This window comes from Pteropus alecto, unplaced genomic scaffold, assembly GCF_000325575.1.
Source record: "Pteropus alecto unplaced genomic scaffold, ASM32557v1 scaffold24, whole genome shotgun sequence".
In the NCBI taxonomy this organism is placed as follows: domain Eukaryota; kingdom Metazoa; phylum Chordata; class Mammalia; order Chiroptera; family Pteropodidae; genus Pteropus; species Pteropus alecto.
The window spans coordinates 3,607,120-3,627,597 of NW_006439192.1; the positions used below are offsets into that span (position 1 = coordinate 3,607,120).

At 35.1% G+C, this 20,478-nt stretch overlaps 1 protein-coding gene across 1 annotated transcript in view; it reads right to left on the reverse strand.

The window, feature by feature from the left end:
• The window catches only part of LOC102879179 (disintegrin and metalloproteinase domain-containing protein 5-like), a 131,855-nt gene that overhangs the window by 37,460 nt on the left and 73,917 nt on the right, over positions 1 to 20,478 (reverse strand). The window contains exons 15-16 of the mRNA XM_015592804.1: positions 10,594 to 10,684; positions 9,796 to 9,997 (exon numbers count right to left, since the gene is read on the reverse strand). Coding sequence (XP_015448290.1) covers positions 9,796 to 9,997; positions 10,594 to 10,684 — 293 coding nt within the window. The remainder of the gene's footprint in view (positions 1 to 9,795; positions 9,998 to 10,593; positions 10,685 to 20,478) is intronic.

Consider the following 20,478-nt stretch of genomic DNA (forward strand, 5'->3'; position numbering starts at 1 on the left):
GACCCAGAAATCCACTTCTGGGTATTTATCTGAAAAAACAAAAACAAAAACAAAACAGTAATTCAAAAAGATATATGCAACCCTACTGCAGCTAGCATTATTACAATAGCTAAGATATGGAACCAACCCATCAATAGACCGTTGGATAAAGAAGTGATGGTATATATATATTCCATTGTATATATATATACATATATATGTATAATATATGTATAATAATAATATAATATGTATGTCCTTCAGTAGGTGAATGGATAAATAAAACTGTAGCACATTCACACAATGGAATATTATTCAGTAGTAAAAAACAAGATCTTACCATTTGCAATTACATAAATACACCTAGAGGATATTTCACTAAGTGAAGTAAGTCAGAGAAAGACAAATATCATAGAATTTCACTTATATGTAGCATCTAAGAAAATAAATAAACAAAATGAAAATAGACTCATAGAGAACAAAGTGATGACTGCCAGTTGGGAGTGGGGTTAGGGGGCTGGGTGAAAGATGAAGGGATTAAGAAGTACAAATTAACAGTTACAAAACAGATATACACTACAGCAGGAGTCCTCAACCCCTGGGCCATAGACCAGTATCAGTTCATGGCCTGTTAGGAACCTGGCCGCACAGGTGAGTGGCAGGCCAGCAAGCAAAGATTCATCTGTATTTGCAGCCGTTCTTCAGCATTAGCATCATGCCTCAGCTCCATCTCGGATCATCAGGCATTAGATTCTCATAGGAGCACCAGTCCCTGGTGCCAGAAAGGTTGGGGACCACTGGAGTACAGCATAAGGCATATGGTCAATAATATTTTAATGGCTATGTGTGGTGCCAGGTGGGTACTATAGTAATCAAACAAGACACTTCACATATTCTATAAATGTCTAACCATTATGTTTTACACCCAAAACTAATATTAAATTAAATTAAATTCATTTTTTATTAACTTTATTGGGGTGACATTGGTTAATAAAATTATAGAGGTTTTGAGAAAGTGACATCAGAAGTATGGCAGTGTGAGGGATCTCCCCTAATCTTTCCCCTTGAAATTATAACAAGCTGGACACCTACCATTTAACAGATAACACCCAACCTGCACACAAGCATACTGCTCATCAGAGTATCTGAAGGTGGGCCAATTGCACCAGACAGAGAGGTGAAAAGGAGAGATAAACAAAGGCACTGTGAATCACAGCCTGGAGCAACTTGCAGCCCCAAACAGTCTTGCCGGAGTGATCAGCATATTCAATACAGTGAAGCCCAGTGATCAGGGGAGAAAGCAGCACAGAGATCCAGTATAGAAGGGTGACAACTGTGTCTTAGCAACTGCCATTGCCAGCCAGAAAGCTGAGTCTTGGGAGCCTGGTCATATCCACCCACCATACCAGAGCACACCCTCCTCTCCTTACCCATACCCTCCCCCAAGAGCTAGCATGGAGCCCCAGTGTAATATGCACAATCAGAATTGAAATATAATCGCAGCCAGTCCTCGTGACAGGAACAAAGATATAAAAGCAAGGCAGCTGAAGCCTGAGGGTATTACGCTAAGTGAATTCATTCAAATAGAGAGACAGAAATACTATATGATCTCACTTACAGGTGGAATCTGAAGAACAAAATAAACAAAAAAGAAAACAGAAAGAGACTCATAGATACAGAGAACAAACTAGTTACCCAATGGGAAGGGTGTGGGGGTGAGGAAGGGGATGGGATTAAGAAGTACAAATTGGTAGTTACAAAACAGCCATGCGGATGCAAAGTACAGCATAGAGAATATAGTCGATAATATTGTAAAAACAATGTACAGGGCTCTGTGGGTACTAGATTTATTGAGAGGATCACTTACTTAATAAATTATATAAATGTCTAACCACTATACTGTACACCTGAAGTTAATATAAAATAATATTAAATGTTAACTATAATTTTAAAAATTTTTAATAAAAATTAAAATTTCATCAGTGATATTTTAAAGCAGGGAAGGTAAAGAGATTTAGATGGAATTGAGGTTTCCATATTTCACTTGAAGTGGCAAAATATTCATACCAATGATATACATACGTATATCATAATACAAAGAATAGTCATTATGAAAACCATACAAAGAGAAGACACACACAAAAACACTATAAATAAATCACGATATACTCTTAAAAAATACATAAGTATCCTAATGGAAGGCAAGGAAAAAAAAACATAAGGAGAACCAGGGGAAACAAATAATGACATGATAGACTTAAATAATAACATCAATAATAGCCTTAAATGTAAATGTTCTCTATATACCAATCAAAAGATAGAGATTAGCACAGTATAAAAAGCACATCTGAACTATCTAATGCTTACAAAAACTCACTTCAAATTCAATGACACAGGTAGACTTAAAGAAAAAAGAGAGGAAAAGATATAAATAACAAACTAGTAAAAAAGAGCAGGAGTGTCTATATTAATATCAGATAATGTAAACATAAGAGCAAAGAAAATTACTAGAGACAAAGGGACATTATGTAATAATAAAAAAATCATTTCAACGAGAATATGTGTGTACAAAGCCTCAATAAATGAGGCAAAATATATGCGGCAAAAACTGATAGAGTTGAAAAAAGAAATCAATAAATCCATAATTATAACTGGAGACTTTAACAACTTCTCTCAGCAACTTACAAAAACTACACAGAAAATCAGCAAAAATATAGACGATCAGAACAACACAATAAGCAAGAATATCTATCTATTTATCTTTCTATCTATTCAACTATAACACTCCACCTAAGATCAGAACAATATACCCATTTTTGCAAGCACCCATGGAACATACAGCAAGGTAGACCATGTCCTGTATCATAAAACAAACCTCAAACAATTTTTAAAAGATAAAATTATAGGATGTATTCTATAATAATAATAAAATCAAACTTGAAATCAATAAAAGAAACACAATAGGGGAATTTCTAAACATGTAAACATTAAACAACATATTTCTAAATAATTCACATGTCAAAGAAGAATTCTCAAAGGAAATAATATATACAACTGAAAGAAAATTAAACTATAACATATCAAGGTATATGAGGTGTAGCTAAAACAGTGCTGAGAGGGAAACATATAGTACTAAATGTTTACATTTAAAATAAAGAAATGCCTCCAATCAGAAATTTAAGTTACTACCTCAACAAACTAGAGAAGAAAATAAACCCAAACATAAAGAAATATATGAGTAAAAATCAATGAAACTGAAAATAAGAAAATGATAGAGAAAATCAGTGAAATAAAAAAGTGTTTCCTTGAAAATTCATATTAAATTGATAAATTTCTAGCAAGACTGAGAAATATAAAAAAAAAAAGTAGAGACTCAAATCATCAATATCAGAAATGAAATAGAGGCTATAACTACAAATCCTATAGCCATTAAAGAGATAAAGGACTATCATGAACAACTTTACACTAATATATTCAAAAACTCTGAAAAAATAGACCATCAATGGCCAAGAGTAACCCAGAAGAAACTGATTACTTGAAGATGTGGTAACAATTGAAGAGTTTGAATTCATAATTTAAAAACTCCTGAAAGACAAAATTCCCAGACCCAGATTATGTCATTAGAGAATTCTACCGACATTTAGAGAAAAATTAATAATGATTTTACACAGTCTCTTCCAGAAAACAGAAAAAGAGGAGCACCTCCTAACATTTTATAGGGACATATAAAATGGCCAAAATCAGACATAGTACAAAAACAGAAAACTATAAACCAATATCTCTCATAAACTCAAGATGTAAAAATCATTTAACAAACTATTAGTAAACTAAATCCAACAATGTATAGGAAGAATTATTAACCATGACCAAGTGAGATTTATGTCAGATATGTAACACTGCTTCAACATTCAAAAATCTATCAATGAAATCAAACATATCAACAAACTAAAGGAAAAAAAAATCATTTAACCACATCAATTGACACAGAAAAGAAACTTTTCAAAAACAGGAGACACAATTATGATAAAACTCTTAGCAAGTTAGCAGTAGAGGATAATTAGTTCAACATAATAAAGGGCATCTACCTGTCAACATAAGAAACATCCAAACCTGTAGAGAATTTGCATAAGAGTTTGTTGGAGCCAACTGACGACACTGCCAGAAAAGATCTCAAGTGCTCCAGAGAATGACAGGTTCACTATTTCTTTTATGCATTAGGAGTTAAGGAAGGAACATAAGGAAGATTACATGAGGGTGGGAGAAAGCAAGGTGGGAACTGAAGTACAGAATAGTTAAGATTATGTGCTCTGTTGAGGGTGTTTGTGCTTCTAGGGATCCGAAAAAGAGGGATATCAAAAGCGTGTTAACCTAGATTCACAGAAACAATTGACAGGGCTTGCTTAAGGCAAAGAAAGATAAACCTTTAGTAAAGAAGTTATATGCCTGAAGCACGACTATCAACCATGAACTGTCAAGCTAGGAATTTATGATCAGATCACCCTGTGAGGTTACTTTTGGTTAGATTTATTACAGCACCACATACCAACACAAAAACAAAAGCAAAACAACTAAAACTAACATTATGTTTAATGATGGAATAACTAATGCTTTCTTCCTAAGATCTGTAACAAGGAAAGGATGTCGACTTTCACTACTTATATTCAACATTGTACTAGAACTTCTAATTACTGCAGTAAAGCAAGAAAAAGTAAATAAAAGGCATGTAGATTGAAAAGGAAGAAATAAAAACACAAAGTCATTTACAATCACTCAGGAGAAAAATCAAATACATATATATATATATATATTTAACAAGTCATGCACAGAATTGGTTTTTGAAGATTACAAAATGATGATGAACATAATCGAAAACTTTAACAAGTGGAGAAATATACAATGTTCATGGGTTGGAAGTTTCAACATAATAAAGATGTCAATCCTCTACAAATTGATCTAGGTTTAATGTACTTCCTATCAAAATCCCAACGAGGTTACTTATAAGGAAAGATCAGTTCATTCTAAAATTTATATGGGAAGGCACAATCTATAGAATAACTAAAACAATCTTGACAAAAAGAATAAAATGGAAGGAATCATTCTACCCAATATTAAGCCTTCCTATACAGCTAAAGTAATCAACAGTGTGATACTGGACACAAATAAAGTAGTGTATAAAACCCCAGAAGTAGACCCATACAAAAATAATCTTCTGGTTTTTTTTTTTTAAGTGCAAAGCAATGTAATAAAGGATAATCTTTTCCACAAATGGTGCTAGAGCAATTACACATCTGTGATGGTTAATTATATGTGTTAACTTGGGTAGTCTATTGTGCACAGCTGTTTAGTCAAACACTGGTCCAGATTTTCCTGTGAAGATATTTTTTAGATGTGATTAACATTTAAATCGGTATTCTTTGAGTAAAACAAATTACCTTCCATAATGTAGGTAGGCTTCATCCAATCAGATGAAGGAAGGCTTTAAGAGCAAAGACTGAGGTTTCTCCAAAGAAAGAATTTTCCTCCTGACTGAAACATAGAAACCCTGCCTAAGCTTTCAATCTGCTATTCTACAGAATTGAGACTCAAGACTGAAGCATCAACTCTTACCTGAATTTCCAGTCTGCCTGCCTGCCCCCTGCCCTACTTATTTTGGACTTGCCAGCCTCCACTAATTTCTTAAAATAAATCACTCCCTTTCTCTGTAAATAAATTACACACACACTATTGGTTCTGTTACTCTGGAGAACCCTGACTAATACAACATCATAGACAAAAATAAAATCTTGACCTAAATCTCACAACTTATTTAAAAATTAACTCTAAATATGGGATATTTAGAAAACACATGAGAGAAAATTTGGTGATCTAAGGCTAGGCAAAGGGCTCTTTGAGTTGGCTTAAAGTGTTTACTCTGTGAAAGCCCTTGTGAAGAGGATGAAAATATAAGCTACGGATTGAAAGAAAATATTTACAGACCACAAAACTGAGAAAAAGTATTATCCAGTGTGTGTGTGTGCATGCACGTGTGTGCACATGTGTGTGTATCTCAAAACTCAACAGTAAAAAAAAAATAATCCAACAAGAAAGGGCAAAAAAAGACTTCAAGAGACATACCAATGGCAAGGATGTATAGATGGCAAATAAACAGATGTCAAGATATACATCATTATCCGTTAAGGAAATGCAAATTAAAACTACAAGGAGATATCACTAACCACCTATTAGAATGGCTAAAATAAAAATTAGAGATAATACCAAATGCTAGTGAAGATGCAGAGAGAAATTGGATCGCTCATATATTGGTGGGTATATAAAATGGTACAGTCACTCTGGAAAATAGATTTGCAATTGTACATATATTTGCCATATGGCCCACCAATGGCACTCCTGGGAATTTATAATGAAAAATAAAAACTTACGTCCACACAAAATTTACATACAAATGTCAATAGCAACTTTATCTGTAATAGCTATAAATCTTAAACAACCAAATACTCTTAAATGTATGAATAGTTAAACCAACTGTGGTAAATCCATACAAAGGAAAACTACTCAGCACTAAATATGAGCAAACTACTTAGCACACACAGCATCCTGGATGAATCCCAAACACATTATGCTAGGTGACAAAAATTAATCTCAACAGGTTACATATATGATTACATTATTATAACATTCTCCCAATGATACAATTATATAGAAAACTGATGAGAATCAGGAATTAGAGACACGGTGGAAGAGATGTGACTACAAAGTGATGATACCACGAGGGAGTTCCATGTTGGTAATATAATTTATTTGTGATGTATCTTAATTGTGATGGTGGTTCCTTGAATATATACACGTGACAGAACTGCACAGAACTAAACACACACATACACACATACATACAAAGAGATGAAATTTAAATAAGATCTTTACCAATGTCGATGTCAGTTTCCTGTTTTTGATATTGTGAACAGTTACAGATATTAAGAGAATCTGGGCAAAGGAGACACAGGACCTCTCAACTATTTTTATGACTTTCCATTAAGGTATACTTTAAAAATAAAAAATTTAAGAAAAATAAAAGACCACTATAAGCTGTGACTACTTCTAGGTAAGATTCTGGATAATGATTTTCTATCTTCATATTTTTCTCCATTTGCAAAATTAAAACATTATCTTTATAATTTGCATTTATATTAATTTTATAAATTTTTTGGACTTCTAATTCAATAAATTATACTATATTATTATCATCCTTAAACTCAATAAACTTCGATGTTTTTGTTCTTCTTTATACTTTTCCTAAGAAAAGGAATATATTTCCTTTAATTCAAACTGGTGTTCTCTTTCAGTCATGAAATCTTTAACCTTGTGTTCATGTGGTATCATGCTCATACATTTGCATATTCTAGTATTCAAGGGAAGCCCAAGAATTTCAAGTTTAATATAAAATAAACTTTGAAATTTTAAAAGTGTGAAAAGTGCCAAAAACACTAAAAGTACTGGGAAGAAATGTTACAAACTATAAATGGAATTTATCGCTAGATGGTGACACTATAAATTATTTCTTTCCTCTTTTTTTCTTTTCTGTATTATCACATAATGGAAAATATTAAAATAAATAAAATTAAATCCAGCCAGAAAAATATAAAAACTAAGGAAGCTCTCTAGAACTGACGTAAATTGGTTATTTTATATTAAGCAAAAAAGAAAGTGCAAAAGAGCATATACAGTACACTACCTTTAGAGTAACAAAGGAGATATAAAAAATACGTATGTATCTGTTCTATTGTGTAAAAAGTAAAAGGTAAGATAACCAGAAACTAATAAAAACTAGTTGTTTCTCTATTGGGAGTAAGGGAGAGTGATAAGCATGAGATAGCAAGGTTACAGAGGTGGGAATAGGATAGGAGGATGGAAAATGACAATTCTCTGAGTATAATATCATACAGTTTTGAACTTTAAAAATGTTTATATTTCACATCTCAAAAACTAAAATTAAATTAAATTAACAAAGACAGGAGAAAATCCCACAGCCTACTGTTTTTCAAATGAATAATCTAACCACATTGGCAGGGAGAACGAATTAACCCAAATAACTCTTGAATAAAGTATATATATATATACTTCATTCAAATATATATATATATACTTTATTCATATATTCAGTAAAGTATATATATACTTTATTCATATTTTATTGATATATATCTGTATATATATATCAGGCTAAAGGCAAAAAGAACTAAAAGCAAATATTGAATCCTAATTAGTATTTTTTTCACAATAGAATGAGTTAGCCATTCTGAAATAACTTAATGGGTATTCTAAATACATTCTAGAATGAAACAATATATACATGAAAAGAAGGAAAAAAGTGTGTCACTGTCAAAGAAAACAATTACAAATATGAAAAGGTAGGAGTCTAGAATGAATCTCATGCTTTTTAATGTATTTATATGAATACACACACACATACACATGTATACAGTTAATGTGAATATATATACATAAATATGTACATATATACGTATACATAAATATTATGTAGATATGTATTTCCTAGCTCTGTCTGTTGATGGGGCCATAAGGAGCGACATTACAGTAGCAAAAAAAGCACAATTAGCACCTAGATCATGATTTTTAAATACCATTTCCAATTAAAATGAACCAAGTCTCCTGGGATAATGGCAAATTCTAGGAACTTAGGCAGGAAACATACAATGAACAGCTTATGATTCCAGAAAGTAAGGAAGTACTCAAAAAGAAAAAAACAAATCCCACAATGATAAGGGTATGTCAAAGAGATGCAGGAGCCAACTAGAGAACTCCCAATGGCCAAAGCTACAACAATTTGAACACTGAAATAAATAAAGTAGTACTGGATTATAACCCAGACTGTAACATAAATGTCATGAGTCCACACTGTAACAAATGAATGACTGAATAAATAAATGGAGAAGAATGAATAAATTTTCCATGCAGAATTCAAAATGATTTATGTACATACTGAACCCATGAGAAGGTGGACTATAACTTACTACTCCTTAAGTGTGGGCTAGGCATGGTAACTTCTTTCATTGAAGTGTAATATAGAAAGGGGAAAAAAAGAATAATTTACAGTAAGAAATCTGACAAACATTACCTTACCCAAGTGATCATGGTTAACATCAATAGTATGTATACATAATATGATATGATGAAAGGGCACTTTACCTCTGTGATCTTCCTCCCAAGAACACATAAACCTAGTAAAACATCAGACAAATCCTAACTGAGGGACATTCTACAGAATATCTCACCAGTTCTCCTCAAAACTGTCAAGACCATCAAAAACAAGGAAATTATGAGAAACTGTCACTGTCAAGAAAGAAGACCCTAAGGATATACAACTAATAAATGCAATGCGGTACCCTGGGTGAAATCCTGGAATAGAACATTAGGTAAAAACTAAGGAAATCTGAATGAAGTATGGGATTTGGTTAATAATAATGTACCAACATTGGCTCATTGGTTATGACAAATGTATACTATTGTTAGATGTTAATAATAGGGAAAAATGGGTAGGTTGCTTAGCGGTGGGCATGGGCAAAACAGGCAAGAGGGAGAGGGTGATGATGGTATGTTCTAAAATTGGATGTGGTGATGGTGGTATATATCTCTGTAAATTAATCAATAACAATGAAATGTACCCTTACCATAGGTAAATTTTATGGTAAACGATACCTCAGTAAGGTTGTTTAAAAATACATTGGTTCTTATATTGTCAAAATGAGTATAACCATAAAAAAATTTTTTAAACACTTGAAATTCTGTAGTTCTAGTTACCATCTCAGGACCACACGCACTGCCATCTTGTACATATGTTTCATCTCTGTCTTCAGCTTTTGTATATTTAAGCTTGCCTGGGTGTAGAAATGTAGATACACATATATCCTCTCGTATATGTGTGTAAATCACAGATAAATTTGCACGTGATACTAATGCTTTATGCGGCCAGGCACAAACTAATTTTCCACACAGAAGATTACTAGAAGCATAAGGCAGAAAAAAATTTCTCTTATTATTTACTGAAATAACATAGATTGCTGATATAATTAAGTTAAAAAGGTATTTTACTAACTTAAATCCAGGTTTCAAACATTTTTTGGAGCCCAGCAACTTACGTATGATGTGGCTTTTTCTGTTTTGTGAGGCAATGTGGCAAAAGAAAAATTAATGATTTTTGCAATCTGATGGGCCTGATCTGTCCTGTATTAGCTTCTGATATTCAAACAAATGGCCACTGGTCTTCAATTTTTAATAGTAACAAGGGATAAATACTTCATATTACAAGTGTTTGATATATATAAATATATATTGATAACATATATAAACTACCTAATACAATGTCTAGTTCATCACAATAAATAAAGGCAATTTTTATGGCCATTGTTGTTGTAACATTATAGGCCCTGAAGACATGTTATTTGCAGATAATGGGTAATACTGTTCTGCTCAGATCATGAAACAAAAAAAAACCTGGTACAAAATGCCATTTTAGTGTGTACATGATAATATATTCCAGGATCTTAGCCATATATAATCCCGCAATCCAAACAAAATTAGAATTTTCCAAATACATACGAAAAAGCACAATAGTCTGCACCACAGTTTCCATATCTATCACCTCTTGAATTTATTTCATCGAAACAAGTAAACGAAGCACCTCTAGAAGCTAAAAGGAAAAAAAAAGTAAGTTACAATATGTAATTCCAATCACCATTGAAGAAATCATAGACTCACTCTAGAAATTATAATGTGATCCCTAGAGAGGTTTATAATTACCTAGCACTAAATAGTTGCTGGGGATAGATCTAGGATTAAAAAGGGATCCCTTCATTTGAAGACTGGTAGACTTTCTTCTGTACCAAAGAGAAGATAAAGTAAATAGCAACATTATTTAAATACCTCCATATTGTTAGAAGAATGAGCAGCCATGGCCCTCTCTTTTTCTGCTAAAGTGTTTACTTTCTGCTTTAGTGTCCCACCCAATGAGAAAAAATAGTTTGCTTTTATTCCAAATAGGAGAGAAACAGTATTTATAATGCAATTCTGATTAGAAGCTCAAAGAAAATTGGATTTAACTCTTCTTATTCCACACTAGATTCCTCATCTCTGTTCCCAAGTATACTAACGATGACTAAATAAGAATTATTGAACTTTAAAATTAGGAAGATCAATATTTATCTACTTTAACCCTTTTATATATTTAGTTATGTCTAACTTAAAAAAAGGAATAATTCAAATCTCTCATTATTTTGACTTCGTGATTTAGAGGTGGGTTGTGTTGATCATGTTAATCACATGGAATAAGAATAGATCTTTGGTTGTCACCACTATTAATTCACACATTTTCATAGCTGGAGAACATTATAAATTTCACTCTTTCTTCTGAAAGATAAAATCCATACCTATACAGTATGCAAGAAAACAGTCAAAATAAGTTTGTGAGCAGAATCCACCTTCATCAATTTTCCATCTTTTGAAAAGACTTACTTTTGAACTAACCCAATAAGTAATTAGCCTCTGTTCGCTTTGCTCCAACCAAAAAACTGCTTTGACTAAATCTAATTTAACTTCTCAATTCCCCCAAATTCTATACAGGCCCAGGGCTGGGATGGTGGAAAAAAGGGGTAGGAAGACAAAAACTTGATAATCAAATAACATCTTAGTACAATATTGTTTTTAAAAAATCAAACTGAATTGCAAGAAAAAATCCTGATGAATAAAACACTAAATTTTAAATAAGGACAGGTCATTGTTTTTTGCATAAAATCCTGCTTTACTGTGCTATTGGAACAGCTTTTCCAATCCACTGGAGGGTCCTATGAGTGGCTTGGGAAAGCACATCAGTAATTCACCACTCTGAACAACCCAACATCCTCTCCCATGGCCTTTCCAGCTCAACTTTTGAGACTCAGGATGGCAGGTACTTCTGTATTGTTTTCTTGATTCCCAAGGCCTGCTTCCCTGGTGAACCCACTTCTGGCCAGAATTTTCTTTTTCTCTCAGAACTATGTCTGCTGTGGTTCTGTCACCTAATTCTCCCAGGGCCCAAGAAATTTAAGTATATATAGTATTAACTTTCCTATCCTTGCCTCTATTTGGCGGGCTTTGAACCGAGGTCACCACAAAACCCAAAAGAACAACAAAAGAATGACTGGAAGTTAAATTTGAGACATCTAAGGACAGAACGTATCACAGCAGCACTGAAGTTACTGTGGTTCTCAGAACCCTAGGGGGGAAGGAGGAGGTACACATTCTTGAACAGACAATGCCAAAAGCTGGTCATATCAAGAACTGCAATGACCTGCTATGGGTGGGAGTGCTCTTGAAGGAGATTCTGAGAAAGTAGTGGTATCAAGAAGATGCATTTTTTACTTGGTAAGGCCAAGTAAAAGTCAAAAACTGAGGGGTTTTTGTGTGGGGATATTTTTGTTTGTTTCTGTTTTATTTTGTTTCCTATATGACTGCCAAGAATTGCTAGAAGAAAGGTATTTATTTTGTGGACTTTTATGTAATTGTTCACCCTACTTGTTAATTCTTTGTATTTTATTACTCATGGAGCCTTCCCACAACATTTTATTACCAGAGCAGGACTATGATGAAGGTAGGAGGTTATTTATGTTTCTATTTATGAGTAAGGAGACCCAGTGTCCAGCATTTGGTGACACTGACTCCAATGCTCAAGAATATTATATAAGCATCCACTTCTCAAGATCCATCCATGTTGTCACAAATGGCACTATTTCATCTTTTCTTATGGCTGAGTAATATTCCATTATATACATGTACCCTGAGATTATTGTTCAAAGCAAAATAAGACAGAAAAAGTTGAGAATCATATGATTTTACTTATATGTAAAATATAAAAACTGAAAGCAACAAATGAACAAGACAAAAAAACTCATAGACACAGACAACAGTTTAGTGGTTATCAGAGGGGAAGGAGGCAGGGCAGAGGTAGATAGGGTAAAAGGGGGTCAAATATATGGTGACAGGAGGAAATTTAACTTTGGGTGGTGAACACACAATTCAATATACATACAATGTATTATTAAATCATGTAGCTTTTGTTATTAATAGAACTTTTATTAAATTTTCCCACTTAGCTCAAATAAAGAAGATAAATATAAGGGTGTAGATTTTCCCCTTCACCTCAGGCTCAAATATGACATAGCATGGTATTGTCTCTACAAAATCTTATTCCTTTCTATATTTAGTGAGAAGTTAACTTTACTTTTGCTGTTTTCTCATTGTCTAGGCAAGAATTCTAAATGGATTCACCTTTTTGTTTTTCAGTTTAAGTGAATTATAGTTGCCTATTGGTCTTCTACTGAAAATACCTTGAGGACTCTTGTCTGTCTTGTTCACTGGAACTGTCCATCACATTACAGAACAGAACTGTACACTCCTTGAGCCCTTTGTGTTCAAATTCCATCCTGGGAAGTACCTCCAGGGACAATTCGAAATGCTGAACTACTTTTCATTGTACTGCCTCTGTATTCTGATTGTGATCATTAGGTCATTGTACAGCCCTGTGTGTTTTGATGGACGCTCTGAAAATTTTAAGGTGAAGTTAAGTCTGAGATTTAAAAAAAAAAACTTCCATTCTTTGGTTTAAAAAAAAAGAGGGTGGGTAGGACTTCCTATGCCACTGCTTTCATTAATCAAGTTATGGAATTGGTTGTCTTTTCTGTTGTTTATGATGTTTGACTCTGTATTGAATGCTTTAAAAGAAACTTTTAAGGACTCAGACAATGACACAGATGCTCTAAGTAATTGTCTAGCCCAGCCCTGAGGAAAAGCATGTAAGATGATCCCATTACATTGATGTTCATTCACTAAAGTGACACATTATGCTATGAGTTCTTGGAAAGACAGTCTGTCTTGTTTAAAATCAATATCACTTTAACATAGGAAATCTCCATACCATGTTTCCATATTTGAGTTTAAATGTTTCTGTGCTCTTAGCTGCATAGTATTGAGGAAAACAATTAAAAGGCTGAGAAGCAGTCTAATATCATATAGACACTATCATAACTATGTGCTAGAAATTGATCTTTCTACAACTAAAACACGCACCTGACAGAATTTGCTGAATACATTCTCAATTTAATCCTAATTCTTAGCTGGAGGCTCCACAGATGCTTAACCAGTACACTTCACCAAAGATAATTTAGAATTATATTAGCATTAATGGGGAAATTTGACACATTAAAGATAATACATCAAAGAGCTTGAGAACAGAAGAGAGGGAAACTGTGAAATATTCAAGGATTAGTCTTTATTATTGATATCCTAAAACTTTAAAACAAAATGCTGATCCCCAAATTGCATCCCTCAAATATTCTCTAGCAAAATCTAAAATCACTCTAAAATATATCCTCCTTGTGCCTGTAATTTTTTACCTTGCTTTGATACTACTACATACAGTCTCTGTTTTCTCTGCTAGCTTCCCCAAATTCCTATAGAAATTAATTTTCCTTCAAGGTCTCCCCGTAGAAACTACCAATCTAATAATTCAATACCTGTTTAATATTGATACACAGAGGATATGGAAATTAAATTTAAGCCATGGTCTAGACCTGAACTAAGAACCATAAAAAGTAGATTCCAGAGTAAAAAACTAAGTGGAAAAAATGCCGATGTATAAGAATCCGGCTTCCCCATCCCCCAACAAAGATCAACAAGTGGACAGTTATCTGTGAACAAAAATGTCTCTGAGAGACCAGTAGAGTCCACTTAGAAAGTTTTAGCAACACAGTGAAACAAGCAAACAAACAAAAAACTTGAGAAAAATCACACAAGAAGAGAAGGAAAACAACTTTATTTTGTCTGCATCATCCCATTCCTCAAACCAGCATTGTTCAGTACCAAGAAGAATCTTCCCAGCTAGAAAGAGTTTCTCTTGCCAAGAAAGGAAGAGAGGAGAAAGTGATCAGTTTCTCCAGCATCTCAGGGCAATGCACAAAGGTCCTGCTTCAGTTTCATCCCACCCAGACCAGCAAAGCTGAAACATACTGAGGCACCTCAAAAGGCCAGAAAAGCAGAGGCTATTAAGAGCAAACAGAGAGCCACAGGATTGCAGTTCACAGATGAATTCAGCAGGTATTCCCACTGATGAGGCCAATGGCCAGCACAGTAGCTGCAAATTCATATGGATCTCTGCTAGCTTTTGCCCCATAGGTCTTCTCATTCATTGAAGCCAATGCTTGAATCCCTCAACACTCCCTCCAACACACCCTGCTGCTGGAAGTTGGGAACCACACCAGTAGCCATCCAAGGTATCTGCAGCTATGCAAATATAAGATGCCAGTGACCTGAGATAATCCCCTCCTCTACCAAAGCCCAGGAGCAGTACATGTAGCCAGCTAGAGCTGCAGCTTCATGAGTTCAGGTCACCTATCTATGACTCCCAGATGAACCATTACACCATGCCTATGCTCAAACCTCGCCCCTCAAACTGTATGCCTGACACCTGTCATTGGACTCCATTGTAGTGCACATGCCTTGTGGGAGGGGAGCATATGCAGCCACAATGAGCACATTGACAGATGGAGGACCTACAGATGGTTTTGGCCCTGGATCAGGCCTCAAAAAGAGATCCAGGAAATGTCTGACAAATAATTAAAAATATTTGTTCTAAAAATGCTCAGAAAGCTAAAAGAGAAAAAAGAAACAGTTTAATGATATAGGGTAAAGCAATACAAGAACAAATTGGGGGGGGGGGTCAATAAAAAAATAGAAAACATAAAAAAAAATTTTTGTAGATAAAAAGTGCAATGGCTACACTCAAGAATTCAACAGAGAGCTTCACCAGCAGATTTGAACAAACCAAAGAGAGAACAAATGAGCTCAAAGACAGATGAGGACTTATAGGATATCATCAAAGAAATAATGAACACTCATGGGAGTCCCAGAAGGAGAAGACAGGGAGAAAGACATAGAAAGCTTATTTAAACATATACTGGCTGATAGCTTTCCAATTCTGGGAAGAAACTTGGATATCCAAGTTCATGAAGCTAATAGATCACCTCAAAATTTCAACTGAACATTTTCTTCTCCTATATATGTAACAAGCACAAGCAAGAAAAGAAAAAATAAATAAGTGGGATTGTATCAAAGTAAAAAGATGCTGCACAACAACAACAATCAGCAAAATAAAAAGGCAATCTAGTGAAGGGGAGAAAATATTTGCAAATCATATACCTGATAATGCATCCATACCCAAAATACATAAAAAGCTCATACAAGTCAAGCAAAAACAATAAATAAATAAATAAATAAATTGATTAGAAAATCAGTAAAGGACATGAATAGACATTTTGCAAAGATGACACACAAATAACAAATGGGTACATGAACAAGTGCTCAACATCACTAATTATCAGCAAACTGCAAGTCAAAACCACAATGAGATATCACCTCACACATGCTAAGTTTGTTATCATCAAAAAGGTAAAAGATAATAAATACTGGCAAAAAAAAGGGAGAAAAAGGGAACCCTTGTACATCATTGGAGAGAATGTAAATTGGTGCAGCCACTATGGACAACAGAATGGTGGTACCTCAAAATCTTAAATATAGGGCCACCATATGATCCAGCTATCCCACTTCTGGGTAAATATTCAAAGGAATTGAAATCAGGATCTCAAAAAGATATTTTCTCGTTCACATTCACAATATCAAAGATATGCAAACAACATAAGTGTCTATCAATAGATGAATATAAAAGTAAATGCGTGTCTACAATGGAATATTATTCTGCCATGAAAAGAATGAATTTCTGCCATTTGAGACAACCTGGATGAATCTCGAAGGCATTATGCTAAGAGAAATAAGCCAGACAGAGAAAGATAAATACTATATATCACTTATCTGTGGAATCTAAAAAATCCCAACTCAGAAGAGAGTAGTATTATGGTTACCAGGAGCTTTTAGTTGTGGAAATAAGGAGATATGGTCAAAAGGTAAAAATTTCCAGTTATAATATTAACAAGTTCTTGGGAGCTAGTGTACAGCATGGCAATTATAGCTAATAATACTGCATTATATACATGAAAGTTGCTGAGTAAATCATTAAAGTACTCATGACAAAAAAAAGAAATAGTAATTATGTAACAGGATGGAGGTGTTAGTTAATTCTATGGTGGTAATCCTTTGGCAATACATAAATATATAAAATCAACAAGTTGTACACTTTAAATTTACATAGTGTTATACGTTAATTATATCTCCATAATGTTGGAGGTGGGAAAACATTCAGAGAGAGAAAGACACCAGCAACATTACATCATAGGAAGCCCTGGACTCTCCTTCCCTCTCACAAATGCACTGAGTAAGCAAGAATTCATAGATAAATTCCCTTTGCGATGAATCATAAATTAAAGTCTCCTTTACTCTGGGAGCATAAAAAACCAGACTCATCAAAGTCAGTAGGAAGATTCAGGAAACCCTCTCATTAGAGACCCTACCCAATCACAAGCCTAACAAGCAGAAAGAGACCCTCTACATCCCAGTCACACTCAGCAGAGGGAAGGGATTTGTGTGCAAGCTTTGGACCTATACACTTCCAAAGGAGCTGCCCCCAAACTGGAATCTTTCTTTTAGTTCTTGGAGCTTTGATGGGTCTGGACAGTCTAGCTGCCCAGGAAACAACAGCGGTGGCAGCTTGGGCTAGTAGACACCAATGATACCCCTCCCAATCACCACAGAGTGAGTGGATAATAATCCCAGCTCTTATCTTCTACCTTGGAAAGGAAAGAGTTGATCCACTTTTCCAGAGCTCATAGTACTAAACAGAAATCATGGAGCTTATGATATCCTAATTAAACTGAAAAATGCACTAAAAGGATTCAACAACAGACTACATCAGCCAAAAGAAAATATAAGCGAACTCGAAGAAAGTCATTGGAAATTAGTAAAGAGCAAACAAGACTAAAAAAAATGAAAAAAAGTGAAGAAAGCTTAATATACATGTGAGACACAACTCTCCAAAGTGGAATTGCTGGGTCACATGCTAATTCTATTTTTAACTTTCTGAGAGACCTACATATGCATTTTGTGGGACTATTATATGCATTATGGGAGTTCCATAAGAAAAATAGAAAAGGAAAGGATCAGAAAGCATATTCAAAAAATTAATGGCTAAAAACTTCCCAAATTGGAGAGAAGAAAAGGACATCCAAATTTAGTAAGACCAAAGAACCTCAAATAAGTTGAACTCAAAGAAATCCATACCAAGTCACATTATAATCAAAATGTCAAAATTCAAAGACAAAGAGAAAATTTAGAAAGCAGGAAAAAAGTGAGTGATCACATTTAAGGGATCCCCTATAACACTATGAGTAAATTTTTCAACAGAAAACTTGTCAGCCAGAAGGCGGTGAGATAATATATTCTAAGTGTTGAAAGAAAAAAAAAACTGCCAACAAAGTATACTATACTGGGCAAACAAACCTTCAAAAATTACGGGAAGAAACATAGCAGAGTGAGAGATGTCCCCAGATCTCTCCCCTTGAAACAACAATAAGATGAACATCTACAACTGAACAAAGAACACCCAACCTGCACACAAGCACGTCTGAGCTTGGGATCTGCACATAAGAGCTACCATAAGTCAGAATCCCAGGAGTCAGGCAGTAGACTGGGAGAAACAAAGAGGCTGCCTCTCACAGCCAGAGCTCCCAGCAGGAGGAGAGGGAGGGGAAAAGGTGCAGCAGGTTTCCTGAACGGCCCTGCCTGAGAGAGCTGTGAGCTTCACGCAGCAGCTGTGCCCAAGAATCAGGGCAGAAAGCAGAGAAGTGGGGACAGCAGAGAAGTGGGGACAGCAGAGAAGTAACAGTTGATTATTACCAGCCATGGTTGCAAAACATGAGGCTGAGTCACAGATCCCATACCCTAACCCAAAGTGCCCCTCCCCCCATATCCTCCAAGACCAAACACCGTGGTACCCCAGGGGAATCTGAGCAAAAGCTACTAAAACTGTCACTAACACCCACAGGAACTGAGACTGGGGGTAGCAAGCGTGATTGAATATTTATAAGAAAAAGAAAAGGCATTATTTAGACTTTATATAAAACAGGATCCAAGAAGTTTAGATGCCACCTACTGGAAACGGAAAGAAAAATGCCATCTTTGCAACAGGCTAAAGAGAGACCTTTATATAATAAATCTTCCTGGAAAAAAATCAGAATACACTTCCACTAATGCTCAGGTGGAGAAATAGTCAATTAAACACCACGAACAACCAAGGCAACAAAGCATCTCAGAAAGAAAGAGAAAAATCTCCAAAAAATAAGCTTAAAGACATAGAAATACGCAACTTAAATGACAGAGAATACAGGATGATACATCTGAAAAAACTCAATGAGATCCAAAATAATATCAACAATTCCAGGAACTAAAAAAACAACTAGATTAGCAGAATGAAATTTTTAGCAAGGAGACCAAAACTCTCAAATAAAATCAAATAGAACTTCTGTAGATGAATAACACACTGAAAGAGATGAAAAATGAAATAGCAAGCTTAGGAAATAGAGTCGACCAAATAGAGGAAAGGATCAGTGATATGAAAGACAGAAATCTAGAAATAAATCAGAAGGAAGAAGAGAGAAACCAAAGAATGAAAAATAAAGAAAGAGAAATACAAAAACTAGCTGATGCCATCAGGAAAGGAAGCATAAGAATAAGGGGCATTCTCAAAGAGGAGGAAAAGGACAAATAGTTGATGAGAATTTTCTAAATCTAAAGAATGAACTGGAGATCAGAGGGAAGATGGCAGATTAGGTAAAAGCAGGTTTCATCTCCTCCCAGGTCTGCATTGAAATTACAAACAAATAATAAAATAATCAACGTAGAGAATCACCTGAAGTTCAGCTGATAATATAAAGGAGCCACATCGAAGCTGGTAGGAGGGGCAAAGTCGCAAATCGGGCTGTACCCGCATCCGGTGTCTTAGAGGATCACCGGGAGGGACAGTGAGGCTACAAAGGCTCTCCTGAAGGAGAGGGAGGTCCTGGTCTCAGCTGGGAGCTCCCCGGCCTAAGGAAGAGGAGATTCCAAAAACTCTGACTGTAGAAACCAGATGGGATTCTGGCCATCTGGGTGAGACTGAAGGAGAATGAAACCCTAGACACTCCTTTGAAGGATTCATGCACAGGTTTTCTGACCTGTGGACACTCACCCAGGACACCAGCGGTGGGTCAGAGGCTTCCCTGGGATTCATTCTGAGAAAGTCCACATTACGTGGCACCAGAAAGAGGGCTGGAAGTGCAGCCATCATTGTGCCTTAGTCTTGCCCCTACGAGGCAATCTACAGACCTTGCCAGGTTGACTGTGCAGACTCCTCCCACAGTGCTGGCCAGATGGCATCAGCCTGCCCCACCTAAGCTGCAGATTGCCCAGGGCACTTGTTGCTGGATGACTGCCCAGCCCTGCTCCTATTCAGGGCCAAGCATTCACAGC